At 44.6% G+C, this 25,284-nt stretch overlaps 2 protein-coding genes across 7 annotated transcripts in view; one reads left to right on the top strand and one right to left on the bottom strand.

Annotated features, from left to right (window-relative positions):
• The window catches only part of LOC118557086 (NACHT, LRR and PYD domains-containing protein 12-like), an 88,371-nt gene extending 77,607 nt beyond the window's left edge, over nucleotides 1-10,764 (top strand). Inside the window, exons 6-7 of the mRNA XM_036126187.1 lie at nucleotides 9,979-10,025; nucleotides 10,165-10,764. Coding sequence (XP_035982080.1) covers nucleotides 9,979-10,025; nucleotides 10,165-10,691 — 574 coding nt within the window. The 3' untranslated portion in view covers nucleotides 10,692-10,764. The remainder of the gene's footprint in view (nucleotides 1-9,978; nucleotides 10,026-10,164) is intronic.
• Nucleotides 10,765-13,200: 2,436 nt separating this feature from the next.
• The window catches only part of usp54a (ubiquitin specific peptidase 54a), a 43,793-nt gene continuing 31,709 nt past the window's right edge, over nucleotides 13,201-25,284 (bottom strand). For 4 of the 6 annotated variants that reach the window (XR_004927581.1, XR_004927582.1, XR_004927579.1 and 1 more), the window contains 7 exons: nucleotides 24,697-24,816; nucleotides 23,262-23,433; nucleotides 22,071-22,906; nucleotides 21,217-21,314; nucleotides 20,359-20,470; nucleotides 19,512-19,743; nucleotides 13,201-14,531 (listed from right to left, as the gene is read on the bottom strand). Coding sequence is in view for 2 of the 6 variants with exons in the window: in XM_036126176.1 (XP_035982069.1) it covers nucleotides 14,530-14,531; nucleotides 20,359-20,470; nucleotides 21,217-21,314; nucleotides 22,071-22,906; nucleotides 23,262-23,433; nucleotides 24,697-24,816 (1,340 nt within the window). In the remaining 4 variants the exon portion in view is untranslated. Of the gene's footprint in view, nucleotides 14,532-19,511; nucleotides 19,744-20,358; nucleotides 20,471-21,216; nucleotides 21,315-22,070; nucleotides 22,907-23,261; nucleotides 23,434-24,696; nucleotides 24,817-25,284 lie in introns of those variants that run through there. The other 2 variants (XM_036126176.1, XM_036126177.1) reach the window with 2 other exon arrangements.

The following is a 25,284-nucleotide window of genomic DNA, read 5'->3' as shown; positions in this document are numbered from 1 at the left end:
ATTTGAATGCTGGAGATAAAGTAATACATCATCCGCGTACAGACTAATCTTGTGCTCTATTTTCATGCATTTTATACCTTTTACAGCTTTTGTTTGTCTGATTGTTGCTGCTAGAGGTTCTATAAAGATGGCAAAAAAGTGATGGAGAAAGAGGGCATCCTTGCCTGGTGCCCCTCTGTAGACAAAAACTGGAAGATATTTGATTATTTGTCCTGACACAGGCTGTTGGAGAATTGTATAGAATTTTTAACCAGTTTATGAATAAATCGCCAAAACCAAATTTATGAAGAGTAGCAAATAAAAATTTCCAATTTACTCTATCAAATGCTTTTTCTGCGTCTAAAGACAATATATTGGTTTTAATGTTTTTACTGTAGGAATAATCAATTAAATTAAGTAATCGGCGTGTATTTGTGGATGACTGCCTTCCTCTGATGAAACCAGTTTGATCTGGATGTATTATGAGAGGAGTTACTTTGTCTAATCTTTTTGCTAAAGCTTTACAGATTATCTTAATATCCACATTAATTAAGGATATGGGACGATAACTAGTGGGCAACACAGGATCTTTGTCTGGCTTGAGCAGAAGGCTGATGGTGGCAGAGTTCATATTAGCTGGAAATCTACCTTTTTCCTGTATTTCCTGCCACATTCTGTGGAACGTTGGGGCTAGAATATTCCAGAACTCTTTATAAAACTCAGTGGGGAATCCATCTGGACCTGGAGCCTTTTTATTAGGCATGCTTTTAAGAGCTTCCTGGGTTTCAGCTGTTGTCAGCGGGGAATCCAGTGTCATTCTTTGGTTATCTGATAATTTAGGAAGTGTAATTTTATCCAGAAATTGCTTAATATCCTTCTCTGATGGATTTATCTGTGGTGTGTATAAAGATTTGTAGAAATCGCGGAAGGTATTATTTATACACTCTGGTTCACTTACTGTATTACCAGTTGAATCTGTAACTGCAAATATAGTAGTTTTCTCCTTATTTATTTTAAGCTGATTAGCTAGAAAGCTTCCTGACTTATTGCCATGTTCAAAATTTTCTATTCGGAGTCTTTGTATTAGAAATCTATTTTGCTTTTCAATATAGTGGTTTAGTTCTAATTTTACTTCACGGATTTTACCTAACTTTCCTTCTTCTTGAGATGATTCTAGTAACTTAAGTTTTTTTCTAATTCCTGAATCTTTTTGTTTTCTTTTTTCTTTTTATGAGATGAGAAAGAAATTATTTTACCTCTCATCACTGCTTTTCCAGCTTCCCACAATATCGATGCCGATGTACCTGGTTGATCATTGTATTCTAAGTATGAGGCCCACTGTTCTTTAATGAATTTTATAAATTCTTCATCTTTAAGCAGTGATGTATTAAATCTCCAGCTTTTGTTTTGTGTGGTTATTTTTTTATTAATTAAGGTGAGAGTAACAGGAGCGTGATCACTGATAGCAATAGGATGAATTACCGTCTCTGAAACAACCGACAGCAGTGAGCTACTTATAAGAAAGTAGTCCAGACGAGAGTACGAATGGTGAACATTTGAGAAAAAAGTGTATTCTTTACTAATAGGATGAAGAGAACGCCATGCATCGCAAAGACCAAAATCACTCATGTATTGTTTGACTACACTTACTGACTGCCAACTATGCTGAGTCCCTGTTTTATTCAACCTGTCTATATCGTTATTTAAACCAAAGTTGAAGTCACCCCCTATAATTAGTGAACAATCCCCGTGTTTTGAAAGTGCAAGGAAGAATTGGTGGAAAAAAGAGGGGTCATCAACATTTGGACCATATATACTGACAATACATAGCTTCTGGTTATGGATAGCTATTTTAATTATTATGTATCTACCTTCAGGATCTATAGTTTTATCTAATATTTTAAAACTAACGTTTTTGTGGATTAAGATTGCTACACCTCTCTGTCTAGAGTTATAGCAGGCCGCAAACACATTAGGGAACTCAGGTGAATTAAGCTCACTTGCATTTGTAGCTGATTTGTGGGTTTCTTGCAATAAGACAACAACTGCCTTTAATCTAGTAAGCTGGTTAATGATCTTCATTTTTTTCTCTCTGGTGCCAGCCCCATGCACATTCCATGTCACAAACTTTACATTCGCCATAGATGTGAGTGAGAAGTTAGAAGGTCATACATAGACCCAGGTAGCATCATATGATGTGCTTGTGATTGACTGATGATCAGGAAAGAAGCAGACAAATAAGATAGAAATACACAAAAAAATAAAAAAGTGCAAAGAGTAAGAGAGTGTGTAAAGGGATAAACCATAGCCCGTGCCTTGTGTACCCAACCGTGAACACCAACCATACCAACGTGCTCTTGAGCTGTGCGTGTATTTAATTTATCACCGTGTACCGATCTGTGCGTCTTATTTATTTATTTATTTTATTTATTTATTTTAAGTCATTGAAACATGCTTTAAGTCCACCTGTGGTGTAACTAATAAAGCCAAGGGGTGATCTTCTGATCCCTGAACAACTGTCCATTAATATAAAGTCTGTCAACCGATATGGTGGCTTTAACGCCGTCCATCATGTATTTCTTCCTGATTGGGAACAGTACTCGCCTGCGATCTAGGATTTCCTTAGGAAACTGATCATTAACAATAAAGTCTGTCCCTCTCAGTTCCCTGCCGCAACTTCTAACAAATTATTTTTGTTTATAATGCTCAAATTTAGCTATGATCGGGCGAGGACGGATTTTGTCGGGTTTCTTACCTCCGAGCCAGTGGACTCGATGAAAAGTGATGTTTTTTACCTGATCCGCCGGGATTTTTAGCTTCTGCTGGAGAAAGTTCCGGACCGTTTCTTCTGCTATCTCTCCCTGCTGCTCCTGGATGCCTGCAAAGACGAGATTATCTCTCATACTTCGCGACTGTATGTCCAGAATGGATTCCTTAATTTTCTTATTTTCGCCGGAAAGCTGGATAATCCCTTCGGTCAACTCCGTAACCTTCCCCCTCAGCGCGTCATTCTCGGCGGCCATAGCTGTTAGCTGGGCTTGGCTAAACTCCACCGATTCTCTCAGAGACTGAAACTCCTTATGTAGAACTTCTACCAAGGCGAGACGCGCGTCAAGGCTGGTAAGCTTCTTGTCGATGGATTCCAAGATGTCACTGAAGTTCCTGTCGGGAGACAAAGTGGATGAAGAAGACGCACTGGTGGAATTAGAACGAGTGCGCTTAAGTGACGGTGTGCTAGCAGCCGTAGGCTTCTGGGCCTTCCCCATCACGATGCTATCAAAACACTCGTCCAGGTAGCACTCCAGGCTCGTCACGGTCTCTTCGTCCAGTTTGTTCCCTCGTAGAAAATAAGACAGTTGTAAATGTTTGGGCTTTAACTTTGTATTATTTTCAGTTATTGGTTCGTTCTTACCTTAGCTTGTTTGATTTGAATTACATGAACGCCTCCATTTTACTTACGCACAGCTCTCGCGAGATCTCAGCCGCTCATCTCCGCTCACCCCAAATGCACAAAGATTCTATTTTCTTTTGAAGATATGGAAATGTGGAGAGATAAACCCCACCCTTATCTTTTTAATCTAAGATACTCTGCATCATAAAACATAGCAAAATTATACATTCAAGGGACTGCAAATAAATTTCTTGTATTTACTCTGCACTGGAAGTAGAAGCGTTACTGACACTGACAGCATTTCAAATACTAAATTCAAACTTCAACAAATGTAAAATTAGAATAGAATAGAATTCAACTCTATTGTCATTGCACTGCGACAGACTGGCGACCTGTCCAGGGTGTACCGGCAGTGGACTGCCACTGTGCGGTGCTCGGGGAGCAATCGGGGGTTAAGGGTCTTGCTCAGGGACCCACAGTGCAGGCGCTGGGGGTCGAACCGGGTACTTGCAACCTTCTCTGAGTGCAAGCGCGCTGCTCTAACCACTAGGCTACGACCTCCCTACAACTGGGTTGTAGATGTTCTCCTTAGCCCATTTCATGTAATTGATCTTAACATTCCAAACACATTTCTTACATCATATATCTGAAGTGTAGATAGCAGCTTCTCCTTACCTACATCCTCTCAGACAACTAATTATTTTCCTAACAATAGTGAGATTTCAATGTTTAAATGTGCAGTAAACTTTTATACATGAGGAGCATGGAGGACCCAATACTGTACTTTGAGTAAGATTGGTGACACCAAGACTGAATTGTTACATGAGTGGTTGTCCATTTCATCATTCAAATGAGAACAATATACTATTGGTATATACCAGTAAGACTATTAAAGAACAGCAGATAAAACTTTAAGATATGTTAAGGCCTATATTAAATTAAGGCCTATATTAAATTAAATTTATAAACAGATTAAATAATTTTTACTTTTATGTTGTACCAAATTACCCTCATAACGAAGTAATATTTTTTGGGCTAAGTCCCTAATGATGAGAAAATCTAGCTCCGCCCCTGGTTTGTACTAATTTACTAATGGACAGTGTGGAAACCTTTGTACAATAAAAACAATGTAAATGGTGTTCCTCGGTTGTATTTGTCGTAATTCTAATTCTAGAAGTAGAAATAATGAAATAAATAGCACTATCATTTTGTGGAATCCTAATTACGCTATTATAAAAAATCAAAATGCTAAACAAAATATAGCAGTTGTTTAGGCAGTTAGGCAGCAAGAAATATCACCTGCTATTTATAGCTGAACTGCATCAGAGTGTCAGAATGCAGCTTGTAGGCTGCATGCTGAGCCTCCCTTCCTCTCTCTCTTCCCTGCGCAGCCTGATTGGTTCCACCTGTCAGGCTGCAATTATCTCTGATCTGTTGCCACTTGTGTTCACCTCTATATATACTCACCTCATTCTGTTCTCGTTGCCGGTCCGTAGTGTTCAACTTCTGCTCAGTTTCTGCCAGAACTCTGTGTCAGCTCAGTTTTTTGTTTCAGTCAGCCAGAAGACTTTACTTCAGCTTCATTTTTGTTCAGTCACTGCCAGAGACTCTGCTTCCGCTCTGTTCCAGCCCAACCTCAACCCAAGACACTGTTCCATCCCGCTCTCAAGTTCTCAACTCCTGTGTTCCGCCCTTGTCTCAAGTTCTCAACTCCTGTTCTCAACTCCTGGTGAGCTGTCCTGGTCTCAAGTTCTCGACTCCTGTTCACAACTCCTGGGTTCCGTCCTGGTCTCAAGTCTTTGGCTCCGGTGTTCCTTCCTGGTCACTCTCTCCGCACTCCTCCTGTCGGCCAGCTTCTGCACCCTACATCTCCGTCAGTTAAAAGACTCTGGTTCCTCTCGTCATCCATCATCCAAACTGTTCAATAAACTCACTTCAACAACCAGCTCTGTGTGTGCGTGCTGTGTCTGGGTTCATCCTAAGACAAATCATGACATTACGGACCGGCCAAAAGGATGAACCCGAGCACGCACAGAGCTTAGTGCAGAAGCTGGCAGGATCTGCTCCACCTCTGCTCGGGGACTTCATGGATGCCCCGCCTCTGGTCCGTCTCGCCTGGGTCACTGTGTTGCGACGCCCTGCCTCTGACTGTGTTCCCCGGGATCGCTCTACGCGAGGCCCGCTTCTGATGCTGCCCAGCATTTTAAAACGGCGCTTCTAGTCGTTGCTGCCCAGCGTAACAGTTGCCGCTGCCCAGCATGTTTAGACTATGCTGTCCAGCGCTTTCTAGTTTCTGTTTTTGTTTTAAGTTATTTTTGGTCCTTGTGTTTTGAGTTACAAAACATTTCTTTGTTCTAGAGTATTTCGTTTCTTCTTAGATTTCTTAGAATTCTTAGTGTCGATCTAGTTTTGCGTTCTAGTTCTGCCTGGCTTTACTTCCCACTTTGGAGTATTTGAATTTCCTGGTCTCAAGTTCTCAACTCCTGGGTTTCATCCTGGTCTCAAGTGCTCCGCCCTGGTCTCAAGTCTTCGGCTCCGGTGTTCCTTCCTGGTCAGTCTCTCCGCACTCCTCCTGTCGGCCAGCTTCTGCACCCTACATCTCCGTAATATTTAGTTTCCTAACTGGGACTAGTTTCGTAGCCTAGTATTAATTGTGGTAACCGCAATCAAAACTGAAATCTTTGCTCCAAGCAAGCACGCACACGGACGCACTAGAAAACAGCCAATCAGAAAGAGGGAAGGCGGGATTTAAAGCAGTATAACCAATGACAGTGGAGTTAAACAGCACAGAGCACAGTCAAGTGTGCTGCAGATTTAAAGGGGCAGGACAGACCGGGCAGCCCGAGGCAGCAGAGCTAGGAGCTGCCAGAGAAAAAGTAGGGCAGAGTGAGGGCACGTTATGTGGATCATGTAACCAGCCACGGTAGATCTAAATTATTATTATTTTGGACATGCACACACACACCAACAAACACGCACACATGAAAAAAAAAAAAAAACACTGACAAAAGGGCATTTTGGACACCAAGGGGCAAAGGGGCAGGTGCTCAAGCCCCCTCCGCAGCTTCTGCAGCTTCATGATGAGTCGCTGGATCCTGGGCGACATCTCGTTGCGACTCTTTTTTATGATTGACACCAGAGGGCGATGATCTGTTTCGACAGTGAAAGAGGGAAGCCCGTACACATAGGACGACAGCTCCCAGGCCATCTTTCGACGTATCTGTTGAAATCTTCTGTCTCTTTGTTGGATCACTATACGCAAGCACAAGGGACTTGGTCAGAGTTGTCTTTAGAGCATTCCATTCTCGCTCATTCCTTGTTGTCCACTTGAACTCTGTGGAGTCATGCAGTAGTTCCCTCAGTGCTGATGTTTTCACAGATAAGTTGGGTATAAACTTGCCAATGAAGTTGATCATCCCCATTATTTTGAGTAGACCTTTTTTTGTCTGTGGGGCGTGGCATGCTATGGACTTTTATTTTCCTGTCATCTGGCTCATTTCCTGCAGCAGACAACTTGTCTCCAAGGAATGTTATTTCTCACACACCAAACTGACATTTTGCACAATTCAATTTCAGTCCATTGTCACATATCCTGTGGAGGACTTTTGCCAGTCTCTCGTTGTGCTCTTGTAAGGTGGACCCCCATATGACTAGATCATCAATGTAGCATCGCACCCCTTCTAGGCCCTCAAGCAAGTTGTCCATGGCTCGATGATAGATCTCTGATGCTGAGATTATGCCAAAAGGCATGCGCAGGAATCTGTATCGACCATAAGGCGTATTTAATGTGCAATATCGTGAGCTTTTGTCATCTAGCTTAATTTGCCAAAATCCCTGTGCTGCATCCAACTTGGAAAAATACTTGGCACCTGCCATTTCACTTGCAATGTCCTCACATTTTGGTATCTGGTAGTGCTCACGTTTAATATTCCTATTTAAGTCTCCTGGGTCCATACAAATCCTCAGTTCCCTGTTCTTGTTCTTTTTGTCTACGCACACCATAGAGTTTACCCACTCTGTAGGCTCTTCTACTTTTGTGATCACATTCAGTTCACACATTCTGTCCAGTTCTTTCTTAAGGCGCTCCCTAAGTGGAGCTGGGATTCTCCTTGGAGCATGGATCACTGGTTGCGCATCCTCTTTCAACTGAATTGAGTATGTGTAGGGAAGGCAGCCCAGTCCTTTGTATACATCAGGAAAACGTTGCACTACGGAGTTGACTGTGCTGTTGTGTGCCCTCACAGCTTCTGAACAGCTGATTTGGTAGACTCTTCTCACCAGATTCAGTTTCTTTGAGGTGACCCCTCCTATCAGTGACTCACGACCCTCAGGTACTACAGAGAACATCACACTGTATTCTTTGTTCTTCACAGTCACTCTTAGTCTACACTGACCTTTGCTTTCTATTTCTTTTCCGTTGTAATCTTTCAGCTGCACTGCTTTCTTGAATATTTTCGGCTTTTCTTTCATAGCCCTGATTTCTGTCATACTGATCAGATTGGCTTGTGCGCCTGTGTCAATTCTTAGTGCTACCAAAGCTCCATTTATTGGCAGTGAAACTATCCAGTTTTCATCTTCTATGTGCCTTTCATGTGCCTCTGTTATTTGCCCTTTCTTTGCATTTCCACATGACACCATGGCTATGAAGAACGTCTCACTCAGGTCTGTTTCCTCAACTACCCGTACTGGCTTTGATCTGTCTTTAGTCAGGTACTGTTTGGCAAAATAATTTTTTTCATTGCATTTTGCACATCTTTTGCCATATGCAGGGCACTGCCTTGGCTCATGTTTTCCACCACATCGTTTGCAGCCTGTTGCGTCTTTGTTAGTTTTCTGTCAATCATTTCTTTTCATCTTATTTCTGACGACCGCTACTTTAGCACTCTTGTGCACTACCGATGCATTCGATTCAGCAAACGTCCTTGCATGCTGTTGTGCTAGCTCACTAGCATGACATATTTTCTCATCCTCATCCAAGGTTAGCTTATCATCTCTTAGCATCCTTTCCCCCGTCTTTCTGTCAAGTATGCCGTAAACTATCCACTCGCGGACCATGGAATCTTTAAAAAAAAAAAAAATCACTTTCACTTTATTTTAGAAAATTATTCAACATTAAACACAGGAAACAGTAAAAAAAACGATAAACAAACAAACCCACAAAAAAGGAATAGGCTGAAGTAAAGCTTATTATTGCCTACCCTGTTTTAAGCCGGGCGTACACTGTACGAGTTTTTCAGTCGTGGTACTTATATACATCTCAAACTGTGCGACGAAACCGCGGGGTTTAAAAAGTTCACCGCTCACGATCTGTGCAGCGTGACGCTCGGACGAGACCGGACTGCTCACACTGTACGTCGTGTCCCCTCTGGGACCGCTCACTGTGGTGGCAGAGGCAGGCGAGCGACGGTAGGTGACAGGGACCCAGAGCAGGGGTTCGAGCCCAGCTCTGGCGAGGCCCGCAGGAGGCACCGGGCATCGGGGGAACGGAGGAGAGAGAGGAGAGACGAGACGCATCGGCGGCCGCGCGGCACGGCAGGTCGCCCGCCCCGCACAACCACCCCCCCCCCCCCCCCCCCCGCGCGCGGAGGAGTGCTGAAACAGGCGGCCAGCGCGTTGCACGGACCGGACGGCTCGCCCTCCCCAACACCGGCCGGAGGTTGCTTCAGGGACGCCCGCTTCCCTCCCTCCGCTGGCGGGGACGGAGAGGAGGGGACGGCGCCCCCTCGTAGCTCTGCTTGAACAGCAGGATGCGCTCACGAAAACCTCACGACAGCCGACTGAATTTCAAACATGTTTGATTTTCACGATCGTCCGATTCCTGATCGGGAGGTAGTCGTGAGAAGCCAGTCCCCCCTCCTCCCCCCCTCTACGATCAAGCTGAAATTCGGCCCGATTCAAAAAATGCTCGCACGACTGAAGAATCGGCCCGAAAAGGGGAAAAACTCGTACAGTGTACGCCCGGCTTTATACTTACAACCTACCAGGTTCTTTACGGTACATATATAAATATTCAAATCTCAGCTCTCTCTTCACCACAACAGATCCGTACAGCGCCCGCTTCACAGCAGACGCCGCACCAATCCGCCTGTCCATCTCCTGTTCCATCTTCCCCTTTTTAATGTTTGTATTTCTGGATCTTCCAGTGTGGCCACAGCAGATTTCCACAGGTCTGTTTAGTCTTTTATTCCTCCGTCTGTGTGTGGGAGTGTGGATGTAACAGGGATCCAGAGTTGGTGTCAATGTTTAGATTGATTGTATTTAATGCTGATTATTAAATCAGGTGGAGCTTCCAGAAATGTTGACTTAGTTTCCTGATGTCCTTTTAGGCTTCAGGCTGTTTCTTTAGGTTGTTACTGAGGGATTTCCTTTCTCCTCTCTGTTGGCGCTTTTTCTATGTTTGGACAAATTAGTTGTGCTACAGCGCCACCTACTGTCCTCCTACATCCACTGCAGGTTGCAGTGTTTCCATCATAATCTTTACAAGTGGGCATGTCCAAATGTTGGACTGGTCCTGTCTCAGTGGAGGACAATGTGTGTCTGAGAGACATGTAATGTCCATGTTTGCTGCTGAAAGAGACTGATGGTCTGACCCCCCCTCCTCCTTTCAGGGTGGAGCCTGCTGGAGAACGATGGTTGACACCAGGTCCATGGAGGTGTAAGTGTGTTTTTATTTGATTCATGACAACAAAGCAGCTCACATTCAACCATCTTCAGACTGTCCATCACTCATTCAGGAGTCATCATCAATAAATGATCAATAACTGCAGCTGGATTGTCTTTGTTCTCTCCATCAGATTCATGTCAACTCACAATCGACACAAACACAGTGAGCAGAAAACTCAAACTGTCTGAAGACAACAGAGAGGTGACACATGTGGAGGAGCTTCAGTCATATCCTGATCATCCAGACAGATTTGGTTTTCCTCAGCTGCTGTGTAGAGATGATCTGACTGGTCGCTGTTACTGGGAGGTCGAGTGGAGAGAAGACGTTAAAATATCAGTGAGTTACAGAAGAATCAAGAGGAGAGGAGATTTTAGAGATTGTATGTTTGGAGGGAATGATCACTCCTGGAGTCTGAACTGCTCTGATTATGGTTACTCTGTCTGGCACAATGACAGACAAACATCTATCTCCTCCTCCTCTGTCTCTAACAGAGTAGCAGTGTATGTGGACCATCCTGCTGGTATTCTGTCCTTCTACAGAGTCTCCTCTGACTCACTGATCCACCTCTACACCTTCAACACCACATTCACTGAACCTCTGCATCCTGGCTTTGAGTTCTGGTATACCAGTCCAGGTTCTTCATTTTTTTTATGCTAAATTGAGTCTAAAGAATCTCCTCCTGTCAGAGAAAGCCTCTCCCTGTTGAACAGATAGTTCAGTCTGTTCATGTCTGTCTCTTTCACTCAGAAACACGTTTTCACATTCATGGATTCAATCTGTTTCTTTGTGAAACTCTTCTAAATGATTCCTTGGAAACTTCTTCCTCTTCGGGTCCTTTAAAGATGGAAGCTGGGATTATTCCAGGATCCACATGTTGTTTTTCTGCCTGTTTCCAGTCAAAGCTTCACTCTGAATATCAGCATGTTGACTTTCTCTCTGGGTTTTTACTTTCATGACTCAGATTTCAGTGACATGTTAACAGTTTTTTTCTGAACATTTACATTTCTGTCAGTTCCTATTTTTCTTAAGATTTTTTAGATTCAAACGTTACATGTTATTTTGTATATTTGCTGACAAAACGCCTCTTAAATGTGGTCATGACATCATGTGTTATTTGGATTATTCCAGCGTTAAACAGCTGGCAAAGTGAAGATGATTTGCTTTGTGAACTTCTGATGGATTGATTCATGTTATTTTTCTTAATTAATAACATTTATCCATCTATTTTAAGGCATCATCTCAAACTCTCTGCTTCCTTCTGTGACATCATGGAAATATTAAAAGAAATCAACCAAGACATTAGAAAGTAAACCTTGGACCAAGGTACTCATTTTGTTCTCTGGAGCCCAGTGTCCGTATTCACAAAGATCCCTAAGCCTAAAAGTTGTGACGTCTTTTTAGTAAAAAGTCTTTCTATATTCTTTCTAAGACTTTTCTTCTAATTTTACCTCAGTAAAATAAAAGTTATTCTCAAAGCATCTTAGGCCTCCAGAGAGCTCCTAAAGAGATAACAGTAGAGGAAATGAGCTCATAAACTTCTATAACCAGGATTCAATTATTGATATAACAAACTATCATCCCCATAAGGGGAAATTTATTTGTTTCAGTGGACTGACTGGTTAAAGGCGCTGCTATGTTAATGGGATTTAGAGGATAAATAAATATTAGATAAATACTAGATAGTCCTGAATAAAAAGTGGATATAACCGAGGACGAAAGTATTTTGTGTACCGCATGATAATGTCAGTCGTCTAAATGGTCTAGAAGTTTGCTTGTGTGATGCCATCTCTTCGTTTTGATTGCTGCAGTGCTTCTCACACTGGAGGCTGGTGCATAAAAGCACCAAAGATGCAGAGAGAAGAAGATGATGTGATCTGCAGCAACATGCTTTAAACTATTTGCTCTGTAATCCAGGGACCAGTTTACCTTTCAACACTCCTCTATTCTCCTCTCAGAGCTCTGAGTTGCTGTCCAATTCAGCTTTTCCACCATTTTTCTTCATTTTATGTTTTTGTCATTTCTTCAAATCCAACTGCTTTATACAAGCAGACAATCCCAGAAAAATGCTGCCAGGTGAGTGTTAATATCAACTAGATGAAGTAATAAAATGACTGGTGAGTAAAAATAAATAAGCATATCAGAATAATGAGGATGTAAATGAGGTGTGTTCATTCTGATGCTGTGGGACAATTATTTACTTTAGTTCAGTTTTATCATGACATATTTCTTCATCCAGTCTAATCGTTTAATTTCTCATTTCATCACTAGGAGAGCATTTGTATTATTTTTGAACTATCAACCAATCACAGCACGTGGCAACAGGGTCAACCACACCTGACTAAGATAGAAGTGTCTGTCATTCTTCCTCAGAGTCTCAGCAGCATCTGAATCTCTGAAGCTCAGACTCCTAGGAGGAGTTTCTAGACTAAGACAGGAGCTCTGAGAGGCTCTGAGGATCTTTGTGAATACGAACCCAGTAGTTCTCTAACCGTTTCCAGACTGATAAACGTCAATTTGTTTTTCTAATGTTTGTGAATATGTTAAGCTGATGTGTTGCTTTTTATGATCTTATAGCTGTCAAAGGTTCTTTTTAAATTGTTTTATCTGCAGGTCTATTAATTATTGGTGCAGTTTTGGCTGAGAATCAGTCAGCTTCCTTAAAAATGTCCTTTAATTACAGTTCATGATTTAACAAGAGGGTGTGATTACTTTCTCACATAGGTTCAAGCTGGTTTGTAGATTTTCCTTCATAATAAATAAAATTCTTATATGAAAACTGCTTATTGCATTTATTCACGTTTTCTTTATGCAATATTAAAATCAGTTTGATCTGAAACATTTAATTGGGACCAAAAAAAGCAAAACCAGAACTAATCTGTGCGGGTGTGAATACCTTCTTACAGCACTTGTGTATATTTAACGTTTGTTGCTAATGTGCTAAGTTGTCCAAAGAAACCAACCTGTCTGGTCTGGATTTAGCAGGAGAACCTTGTATTTAAGTGGTTCTGGATGTATGGATGAGTTCAGAACCTCCTGCAGAAACCAAACCAGATGCTCAGATCTTCTCATCTGGAACATCTGAAGAACGTCTGACTGAAACCAGAGACATCAGGTCCAAACGTTTCCATGAAACCTTTAATCATCTCACTCTGTCAGGTGGGCAGAAAACCAAGAAAATAAAATCTGACAAAGCAGAAATAAAAACCTTGACACCATGAAAACAGAACTTTCTGATTTCAGACCTGAATCTTTGAAACTAAGAAAGTTTGCAGGTTTGGTTCTGATGCTTCATGTCCAGAATTACCAAAATCTAAAGTTCTGGCTTTAGGGTTCGTTTGTTTCAGCTCTCCAGGAGCTCCAGCCAGGTGGAGTCAGCCATCAGATCCTTCATCTAAAGAAAAGCTGAAAATATTGAAGCTCCTCCTGCACAAAATGGACCTTCAGAACTTCTGAGGTGGACGCAGTGGAACCGCTGGACCGAGAACATCTGCACATGGAGAGCAGAACACTGAGGCTACCATAGTAAACATCATGCTAAATATGAGCTGCAGCTCAGCCAGAAGCTTCAGTTTGAATCTAAAGAAAGAAGAACATCCCAACCCAGACGAGAGGAACACAGAGGAGTCCACTGGACTCAGGAACCAGAACCACAGGCCTACAGCAAAATACAAGGTTCTGTTCAATCTGCACATAGGAGGTCCGTACTTCATCTGCTGCAGAACTGAAGCCCAAACAGGTTCTACACAGTACAGAGGCGGTTCTGCATGAGAGGATGGCGATACCAGGGTCCACATCTGGACCCAGTGGAGCTGGGTTCTGATCAGTCCAGCAGAAACTGGCTGATGTTCCTGAAGGTGTTGCTCGGGTTCTGGTTATGGAGCAGCAGGTCTCCTCTGCTCTGGGTTTGGACCTCCAACCTTCATCCCAGCAGGAACTTGCTGAGGTCTCACTGGTTGCTGCCTGAACGGCACCGGTCCAGGTGAGCAGAACAGGTCCAACAGTAAGGACGCCACGGTTCTGCAGGAAGTCGCTGGCAGAGAGAGCAGAACCGAGGGCCCCTGTCCGTCAACTGGAGGGGCTGCTGGCGCCGGACGGACCGCAGGTCCCAGGAGGAGCTGGACGGACCCGTCCTGTGTTCTACATGGCGGCGCCAGTCGGTCTCGGGGGGGACGTCCAGGCGGAGAGGCTGAGAGGGGACGTCTCCCGCCACACCGGGGCGCTGTGGAGCAGAACCGGTTCTTGCCCCAGGCAGAGAGGCCTGCCGATGGTGGCTGCTGGAGGCACTGGTGATGCGGCGGGGCGGGGCCAGGGTGGCGTAGAGACTCTGTGGACCCGTAGGAGCAGCAGGACCGGTTCTGGGCCTGGGAAGCGAGGAGGAGGAGGGCGGGGCACGGCGAGGAAGAGTGCCGTAACTCAGCGCCATGCTGGGGAGACCTGAGGGAGTCTGACTCCTGTCAGACACAACCAGAAACTGTTGCTGGAGGTCCGAAGGAGGTCCTGAAGAGGAGGAGAGAAAAGGAGAACACTGTAAGAGCACAGAGGAGACTGTTCTCCCTGCGGACCCATCAGAACACCTGATTCTGCCTGGTTATGGTTCCAGTCTGAGCTTCTCAGAACCAGAACCTTTATTTGGTTAGAAACCAAATGTAACCCAGTCTGAAACTAGTGATTTGCAATAGTTAATCTAATTTATTTAAAGTTGATCTAAAAACAGTATTTTGAACAGTGTTAAAAGTATTGTAATGAATAAAAAAGTTTTAACCATTTTAAATGAGTTAAAATAAATCTGTGAGGGTGTGATTATTAAAATATTTCCAGCAAAAACAGATAGTCTTGTTCCCCTATCTGTTCCGAATTTAACGCAGTAAAACTTACGTTTCTAGTCCTTACGGTTCTCAGAATATGAGATGTTGTGCGAGGCAAAGTTTTGCCATTATATTCCAATTAGACAGACACTGAGCCAAAGTGTGTGCATGCAGGACACCTGCAGGTGTGAGTGAGTTTCCATGACAACGGAGCTCTGCTGGACAGAGGTTACTGCAGGTCAGGAACAGGCTCCATTGGCTTAGCATGGCAACTTTTGACACCCACTGCAGGGGCTGTGTAACCTGACGCCGCCAGATAGATTTGCTCCGCATATCCATCTGGAAACCTTTCGTTGAAGTAATTTTGGGAAGGGGCGAAAATACTGGTTAGCTGATTGGCCTATGTTGGTGATAGACGGGCCAAATAAACCAATCAGATCAACGAAGCATATGACGTACTCGTCAACATGCTTCGTCGTCGCTCTGTTACGAGCGACGACGAAAACACAACCACAAGCCAAGCTACTCTTGCTGCTGCAGGTAAAGGCTCGTTAGCTCAGCAAAGAAATAATCTGTAATTCCGATAAAACTTGCTCGATAGCCACGCTAACGCTAGTTTCATCGGCTGAAGCCGCCATGTTCTTTAGACTGAACTGTCGCGCTTCTCGTTGCGTCACACCTCAACCCGCCTCAAAGCCAACGCTGATTGGACGTTCGTTTGGTGAACGGCTCCAAATTTTCTTTAACGGAGAGTAGCCAGACTGATCTGCGAGTGAAACCTTGAAAGCTCGCGAGATCAGGATGGTCTCACGAGGCTAGGGGCTGTGATGAACGTAGGAAACTGAGATTCGCAAAGTCACTTCCTCTTAATATTTTAAAATTTTCCGGTGATTATCAGGAATGTGTCATTTTTCTGTCCCTTTTTGGATTTGAAATATTGTCCTATTGGGCCTTGGACTCCAACAGGACCTTGCAGGAGGCCCATAGACGACCGTTACTGAGATATGGAGTGCTTCTCAGGGCAAAGCGCCGCCAATGCTTTTCAATGGGCCAGGCACACACTTATAGTCCCAAAAATACATTAGTATACATGGCTGATGTATAGCACAGAGGCAAAGTGTGGGTTTGCCATGCAAGAGGTTGGTGGATTGCATCTTGGTGTGGCAGGGTTAGAGTATTCCATTTCCACCCCCCCACATTATATAAATCAAAACGTGCGTCTTTATCCTGTGAAGTGTGCTTTTTGTACCACCTGCCTTTTTGAGTTATCGTGGCGACGTAATAAGCCTAAAAACATGCCCAAATATCCCATAGTATTTCCCCCCTCTTTGAGGCACTCCCCAGTACAGGGAACCAAACTAACAGAGTACCATCACCCGGTGATACTGAACACAACCACATTAGCGGCTAACGGTTAGCATGTTGCTAACTGGAAGTAGCTCTAGGAAGGTCCTACCAACTTCTGCTTAGCTAGGTTTGTTCTGATTTTACAGAGAAAGCGAGGGCTGCAGCTGTGAGTAAGTTTCCATGACAACGGAACTCTGCTAGCCAGGGGCTCCTAGGAAGTCAGGGACATGCTCCATTGGCTTAGCATGGCACCTTTTGACTCCAACTGTGGGGGCTGTGATGAACGTAGGAATATAATATTCGCAAGGGTAACTCATACATACTCATACTTAATCTGGATGGCATTAATTTGGCTTCTGGTAATAAAGTAAAAAATCTTGGTGTTGTTTTTGACCAAGACATGTCATTTAAATCCCATATTAAACAGGTTTCCTTTTTTCACCTCAGGAATATCGCCAAAATTAGAAACATTCTGTCCAGGGGTGATGCTGAAAAACGAGTCCATGCATTTGTTACTTCAAGGCTGAACTATTGTAATTCTTTACTACCAGGAAGTCCACAAAATGCAGTTCAAAGTCTTCAGCTGATCCAAAATGCTGCAGCAAGAGTTCTGGTGAAAATCAACAAGAGGGATCATATTTCTCCAATTTTAGCTTCCCTTCATTGGCTTCCTGTTAAATCAAGAATAGAATTTAAAATTCTTCTCTAACGTATAAAGCCCTTAATAATCAAGCTCCATCATATATCAGAGCTCTGATTACCCCGTATGTTCCTAACAGAGCACTTCGCTCTCAGGCTGCAGGTCTGCTGGTGGTTCCTAGAGTCTCTAAAAGTAGAATGGGAGGCAGATCCTTTAGCTATCAGGCTCCTCTCCTGTGGAACCAACTCCCAGTTTTGGTCCGTGAGGCAGACACCCCGTCTACTTTTAAGACTAATCTTAAAACTTTCCTTTCTGACAAAGCTTATAGTCAGAGTGGCTCATGTTACCCTGAGTTACCTCTATAGTTATGCTGCTATAGGCTTAGGCTGCTGGAGGACATCAGGGTCCTATTTTTCTCACTCTACTGGTTTCTACTGTTCTCCAGTTTTGCATTGCATTACATTGAAATTACTGTTATCATTTCAGCTTTTAACTTTTTGCTCTCTCTCTTTTTTCTTCATAGTAGTTACACCTGGTCTGACGTTCTGTTAGCTGTGACATCATCCAGGGAAGACAGATCACCCGCTACTACCATCTAATGTAGAACAGATTACTAGATCAATGTGTGCTTCTGTGCTTTTTTTGTCTCTCTTGTTGTGTCTCTGCTCTGTCTTCTGTAACCCCCAGTGGGTCGAGGCAGATGACCGTTCATACTGAGACTGGTTCTGGTTCTGCTGGAGGTTTTTCCTTCCTGTTAATTGGGGAGTTTTTCTTTATGCTGGTGAAGATTCTCAGTCATCCAGGTCATGGTCATTCCAAAAAAAAGGGTAAAAAAACAAAGCAACTGGACTTGTTTTCCGTAGTTGAAGACGTTTCGCTTCCTCTCCCGGAAGCTTTCTCAATTCAAAAAGTCTGGAGTAATGATGAGTAACAAGCTTTATACCATTACCAACCAAAGGCCTGTAATGGCTTAGATAACATGCAAATTCAACCGAAACAGGACCACCCCTTAGTAATGGGCGGTCGTTAAAGCCATTAAGCCAGCAGAATGGACCGGAACTCTGTAACGAGGAGTCGTTAGAGTTGTTATTGGCTTGGCTTAAAGGAACAATGTTTTAATCACCTGAATGAGGGTGAGGGTTAAGTTGATGATTGGCTGGAATTAATCCTATAGCTGTGTTGTAAGTTTTTGAGAGTTGGAACCTAAGGCCTCCTCCTCTGTTTAAGGTTGGTCTTTCTCTCTTGACGTAGATGGCTTCCTTCACACCCCAAAGAAGACAGATGGTTTGAAAGGGGTGTGAAGGAAGCCATCTACGTCAAGAGAGAAAGACCAACCTTAAACAGAGGAGGAGGCCTTAGGTTCCAACTCTCAAAAACTCTTCCTGTGGCTCTACGCTTCTTCAGGAGTGAATGCTGCTTGTCAGGACTTTGAAGCAATCAACTGGTTCCCTTATATAGAAAATGTTTGACCCAATCTGTATAATATGATTGATTTTGACTTTGTAAAGTGCCTTGAGATGACATGTTTCATGAATTGGCGCTATATAAATAAAATTGAATTGAATTGAATACAGTTAGGATGGTACGCACCACGATGCAGGACCCTCTCTAAATTTCTTCCGAAATTTTATAGTTTCCTGCTACTGTGCATATTTCAACTCAGAATTTGCAGTATAGTAGTCAGGAGTAAAGTTTAAAGTGTGATAATGCATTAGCATTCCGTAACCAAGTGAATCGGCATTGAGTACTTTAAAATAACTCAGCAGACAGAAGACTTAAGGAATTTTTTCTGGCGTAGGAGCTTCCAGAGTCAAGAACAGTGCAGAAGATGAGTTTAAGTTAAGAATGTATATTATGGTGTCTGAGGACTACATCTTCCCTGGACCTTTCTGCTGCCTGCTGATTTCTGGTGGACTGATAAGAGCTGAAAAAATCCAACATCATATTTTCCTTTCCAACTGGGATTGAAGGACAGGTGACATTCAGGTTGAAGACTTTTCCTATGGAGTGAGGTATCACACTGCAGTATCACATCAGGCCTGCAACGAGTTTATTTCCGTGTTTTTCTGGGACGAACTTTAGTGAACTATTTGTTGGCTTAGGTGTATGATTGAGAGTGTGGGCCCACACAGTGTGATTTGAAACGTTTAGACAACTGAGAAACTGCATTCATATATTTTGTTGAACAATTGTTTATCTTTGGGTTTTAAATCAATATAAAGTTCCAATGTTCTAGACTTTGATCCTGTGTGTTGTCTGGTGATTTCGAACTTAATATTTTCCCAGAAACATCAAAAAAGTTTTATAAGTTGTTGTAAGTTGAGTTAAGGGATATTTGAGAACTCAGGGGCCCTTACCTACTTCGGATGGGTATAGGTATTTTCTGTTTCTCTAGATGTGAAAACTAGTTTATTTAGTCATGTCTGCATCATGTGCAGCTTGACGAACGGCTAACAGACCAATGACATGGAGAAGCAATCAGGTCGCTCCATTTCCCCCCTAAACTACAGTAAAGGCTGTGAACGCCAACGAGCTGCAACCTGAATCTGATTCTAGTGGAGGTCAGAGCCTTAGCCTCCATCAGACTGAGCCTCTGAAGCTGAAAAACTCAACGTGAGACTCATGGAGGAGACGCTGGTGGAACAGCGCGGAGGTGAAGATGGAGGTGAGGCGGCAGTGGGTTACCTGAGTGTCCCCAGGTGGAGGGCCCCAGGCTGGGGGGTCGTGATGTCTGCGTGTGGGGGTGCTGTGGAGCGGGGGGGCCGTGGTGCTGGGGTTGGTGGAAGGAGGAGTGGTCTGCTGCGAAGGAGGTAGAGGAGGGGGGGTGCAGGGAAGAGGTGCTGGGACGACGGAGGAAGAGGGAGGAAGAGGAGTGGAGATCTGAGTGTCTGAGGGGGGGCCTGGACACAGGGGGGTCCTTCAGGACCAAATGTGATGAGGAAGATGAGGAGGAGGGATGAAGATGGGGAGTAAAGAAAGATGAAGAGGTGAAACAACAGTTAACACGATGAAGGTGAACTGAAAACAGAAAGTGATCAAGTCTCTGAGTGGCTTCCTGACAGAACATGGACCTCCTGAGCCACCGTAGTTTTCATTAAATCAGCTGTTCAGCATCAGAAAGAATCCTGCAGGAAAGCATCAGGATTCCTCTGAAGACGAAGCTCAGCTGTCAGTTTGGATCAGACCAGCTTCACCTTGCAGACGGCGCTCAGGGCAAAGCTAAGTGGAGGAACTAAATGAGCCATAAATGTTTAATGCAGCAGCCTGAGGCGACTCCTCAGGGCTGAATACAAGATGAGTGAACATCAGCAGCTGCTGGAGCTCTTCTGGGTCTAAACCTGCTGGACTTTAGTCTGAGCTAACTTTATCTCTCTTAACAGAATTAACTTCCCAGGTTTCATTAGATCTTTAACTCTTTTCTATCAGAAGTATCTGAGGAATAAGATAATTTAGTGGAACATAAACTGCAGTGACGTCATATTAACACCAGGTAGCAGCACTATTCTCTCAGAACTGGACCTGTGTGACTTACACAGCTGCGTGGGGGGTTCTGTGGTCTCGAATCTGATGACGGTTCCGCTCAGACTGCGAGCGAGGCGCCGCAGGTTTTCTGCGCTGTAGCTCTCATCCTCGCCTGCAGGGGGCTGCAGAGGGCACAGGTGAGTTCAGAACCAGTTAGGGAGAACTTTGCTACCATGAACTTCATTAAGTCCACAGAAAGTTCATGCAACAGAAAACAGGTTCTGGTTAAACAATAAATTTACTTTAATGAATCTGATCAGAATTTCTAGATTCATTTTCTCATCAGGATCTTATTTCCTGCCACATATTTGAACAGATGAAGGTTTGATTTTTAGAACCTGACCATGTTTCCATTAAAAGGTGTTTCCATATGGACCTAAAGTGAGCTCAGGTGAGGAACGGCTGCAGCAGGAAGAACCTGATCTTCATTCCCTCTGAGACCTAAAGCATCGTGTGACTAAACCATTTGAAGAGGATTCATTAAAAACTAGTTCTCCTCAGTTTGAAGTAATTTAATTAAAGAGCTGAGTTACAATCATATCCAGAACTTCCAGTTTAGTTTTCCAGCCTCCACATCTTCCTCTTCAGGTGATGCTGCATTGATAGTTGTCTGAACTTTCTTAGATGAACACGTTAACCTGAGATGAACACAGGAGCCTCTGATGCTCTGCTGTTGGTCAGCAGCAGCTCCTGATGTTTGCAGATAAAACCCTAAAACTCAGAGTTTACTGAGCAGCAGTGCAGCTCAGGATTTATCAATCAGTCAGGATTATGACTCAGTCCGTCTCCTGGTTTCAGTATTAATGCTGTTTTAAAACTGCAGGATGTCTCCTTGGTGGACCAGGCAGCAGCTTCCTGTCAGTCTTACCTTCAGCTCAGGTGAGACCGGACTTCTGTAGGCACATCTCTCGATTTCAGCCGTTGGTGTTTTGGAGCGTCCAGAACCTGGCAGCATCCTCCTCACACCTGAAACACACAAACCAGAAGGATTCATCCTGGATTTGATATGAGACGCTGCAGCTGAGATCAGGAAGCCAGGCTCCATTACTGGTCCATCAGCAGCTTTATCTGGAAGAAGCATTCAGGTAGTCCAGAACAGCCAAGCTGCAGAGAAAAAGTTGTTTAAATCTTGTTTTAGAGACGAGGAGCCTTTCCTGTCTCTAATTTATTTAATGTGACTGAATAACCCAGAGGTGGAGTTCCACAGGGATCTGTCCTCATGCATCTTTCATTCAGGATCTACTTATCTGCACTTTCTAAGACCGTTTGAAGAAGGAATGACACATTAATCCAGTCAATAAGCAGTGGATCAGGGCTGCTTATATTTATGTGTCCAAGATCTCATCAGTCCAATAAAATAAAATGTATTATTCTCAGATAATTCTATAAAACAGTCTGTGGGGTAAACTCTTAATCAGGAGCTCTGACTGCATGTTTTACAGGAAGGAAGGAGATTTATACATTCTAGAAACATTTATTTTCAGAATCACTATATGGCCAGTGGTTCCTACGAGGCGCAGGGCTCTAAAGTTCATGGACGGTTTCTCACTAGGACTTTAGAGACGAAAAGTAAATAAAATAACAATCTCACTGGATAAACTGTGTTTGGTTTCAGCTGAAGTTTTAAATTAGCGACGGTTAAAAAAGGGACGTCGCAGAAACTGTTCCTGTCTCAGTATTTTTCTCTAATGTCACCCCAGTCGGTGTCTCTGCGGTCCCTACCTGCTCTGCTGCCCCCTGGCTGCGGGCTGACTCCGTGGCTGCCCCGGTGCATGCTGGGAGCCAGCAGACTGGCCTGGTACAGCGTCTCCAGCTCCGACATTTCTTCCCCGACCTCTGCAGCTCCTCCTCCACCTCCCGCTGCATTGTGGGAGCTGTAGTACCTGTTGACGTTCTCAGCCCAGCGTTCAACAGGCAGGGCGGGTCGGGTAACCTGGCTGGGGGGCGGGGAGCAGGTCCTGAGGGGCAGGGTCACAGGTGGGGGGGTGGAGGCAGAGTCTGAGGGCGAGTAGAAGGGGTGGCTGATCGAAAGGTCCGGAGAATCTATGACATCCGAGTCCAGGTTCAAACAAGACCACTTCCTGGTTGGGCAGGAGGAAGGGGGAGGGGCTAATGTGGAGGCAGGGTTACAGCCAATGGGCGTGGCCTGTTTATTTATGTATGTGTCCTCCCCCATCATCACATGACACCTGCTGGTGTCAGTAGCTGATGGAGAACGTGGCCTGGATGTGGGCGGGGCTTGGGATGGTATTGGCCACTCCTCTTCAGGTGGAGTGGGCGGAGCCAAATCCTCCAGGCAGGTGTCCACAGAGAGAGCAGGGAGGGACCTGGCGTTACTGAGGGGTTTCCCAAAGCGAGAGCAGGGGCTCCTGTTCCTACTGTCTCTACCTGGAGAAGAGGACGCAGGGCTGGAGGCGGGGTCAGAGGGCAAACCTGATGCAGGGGGGAGGGGCTTAACAAAGCAAGTAATAAGAGGAGGAGCCTGCTGATCCTGACAGGCAGCTGATTGGTCGCCCTGGTTGTCTGTCAGAAGTACTGAGAGCGGGAGAGGCTTTTCACTGTAGAGAAAACAGAAAGAAACTGAATTAACAACCTGTTAAAGATTAAAAATGTTGATTTTATCTGCAGCTTTCAGTGGGCGGGGCTTAGATGTTCTCAGGACATAAATGTGTCTGCTGACCGGGAGATTCAAACCTTTCAGGATCATTTCATAGAAACATGACTAAATGAGATGTCGGTGCTTCTTTTCCCTTTTCTACATCATGTTTGTTCTGATCCAACAGCTAGCCCCATTATATCCAGTAGGGGGCAGCACTACACCAGTTTTATCAGGTTTATCTGAGCCCTCAGTCTGACCTGCTGACCCCTGAGCCTACCGGACCTCTGATTGGCTGAGCAGAGTGCAGGTGGTACCTGGGCTGCTCCTGGACCTGCTGCTCCTCCGGCTCCTGCTTTACTGCCTCTGAATCCTGCTGCTGCTCCTGCAGCTGCATGCGCTGCTGCAGGCTGCGGGCTCTCCGCATGCAGCGCTGCAGCCGGCTGTGGCCACTAGCTCCGCCCTCAGCCGCCACCAGCCGTAGTTTGGCTGCAGCGTTGGATGATTTACACAACAATGCACACGTACAAAAATAACAAAGACAAAGAAAAATGGATAAATGGAAAATGAAAAGAAAAACATGCAGAAATAATAACTTTACAGCAACATTATGTAAAAATCAAAGAGTGCTGATGAGACGGTGTCTGCTGTGTGGGGTAGAAATGGAGAAATCAGGAACAGAAAGAATGAAAAACCAACAGAAACTGGGCTGAAGGTTCCATGCAGCTTCTTCTTCTCCTGCAGCTTCCATCATGTTTCAGGTATTTAGTCCATGTTGGAGGAGAAGAGTTCAGTTTCCATCAGCAGCTCTGATCTGGGCTTTCCTTTCTGCTCAGAGAACCTCGGTCCAAACCAGCTATTCTATCTGCTGCTGATCATATTTCTCCTAAATTAAAGTGGACAGAGACTCGGACCCCCAGCAGTAACAGAGACGCTGGTCTGGATCCTCTGAGGAGAACCAGCGTTCTGTTTCCTCCACCTGGCAGCATCACCACTGAGGCTACGTTCACACTGCAACCTGAAGTGACCCAATTCTGATTTTTTGCCCATATGCGACCTGTATCTGATCTTTTTATGACAGTGTGAACAACACAGATCGGATTTTTGAATAATGCGACCTGTGTCTGTACGGCCGGGTCGCATTTATCCGACCTACACGTCACTGATACTCGACAAACGTCAGTATTCTGCGTCCTGCTATGCAGAAGCGGGAAGAAAGACGACACCCATAGCGGACTACAATGACAAGAGCAGTCAATGGAGGGAAAGCTCCGGTTAGAAAAGAAATTAAAGAACGTAAAATGCGCCAGCATTATAATCCATGTTTACTTCCACAAACACTGAGGACGCTTTGCTACGTGTGACGTCATCGCGTCCTCTACTGCGCATGCGGGACACTTAGGTTGAACGCATTCAGTTCACACAGGAGATCACTTAAAAGTCGCATATATTTGGAAATTAACAACCACGCAAAAAAATCCGATTTCACAAAAAAATCGGAATTAAGCATTAGGACCGGCAGTGTGAACGCAGCCTCAGACGGGTCTAACTCCGCCTTATAGTCGGCTTTACTTTCATTTTCAGCATCTTTTTAAATCTGCAAACCGAACTTTTTAAAGCGTTTTAGAGAACAAGGAGAGACGTGATGAGCCTGTTCACCTGACTGCAGGTATGTGTAACCTGAACGCCCCGCCCCTTCACAAACAGGTGGTTCATTAAGGGGCGGGGCCATGTGGAGTGGGAGGGGCTTACACACGGCGTCGTTGACGGCCGACAGCGCCGCTGTGACTTCGCCCGCCTGCTCCAAACGTATCGATTGGTCCATCAGGAGCTCCGCCTCCATCACACACCTGTCGAAGCTGTCGCCTTTACCTGCAGGAAACACACATTATGTCTCTATCCTTATGGGGACTTTGACTTGCATTATTTTCTAAGGCCTAACACTAACCTCAGCCTAATTCAGACTTTAGTCCTAAACCCAGCCCTAGCCCTAACCCTCTCATGAGGCCACGCCTTACGGCCACAACGTCCTACAGGCTGGAAAATGGGCCCCAGACCAAAGAGTCAGCAGCTGCTGCATCATCACTTCTGTTGTGCTGCAGTTTGAGCCGCTCAGCAGATCAGGAACATTCCTGTTGGTCAACATGCGGACCACCCCCCCCCCCCCCACCACACACACACGCTTTACATTAGGTTCAACGTTGCTCAACAGCAACCTGCCACCGTACTGGGATTTTAACCCACAACCACAAAGAAACTGTCAGGTGAGCAGCAGCTGACTGGTTCCAGAGGTCTGCAGAACATCTCTGCAGGTAGAACATGTTGACCCTGAAGCAGATG

Source organism: Fundulus heteroclitus, chromosome 22 (genome assembly GCF_011125445.2).
Source record: "Fundulus heteroclitus isolate FHET01 chromosome 22, MU-UCD_Fhet_4.1, whole genome shotgun sequence".
Classification (NCBI taxonomy): Eukaryota; Metazoa; Chordata; class Actinopteri; order Cyprinodontiformes; family Fundulidae; genus Fundulus; species Fundulus heteroclitus.
The sequence above is the reverse complement of the archived record's forward strand: the minus strand, read 5'-3'. Positions and strand labels throughout refer to the sequence as shown.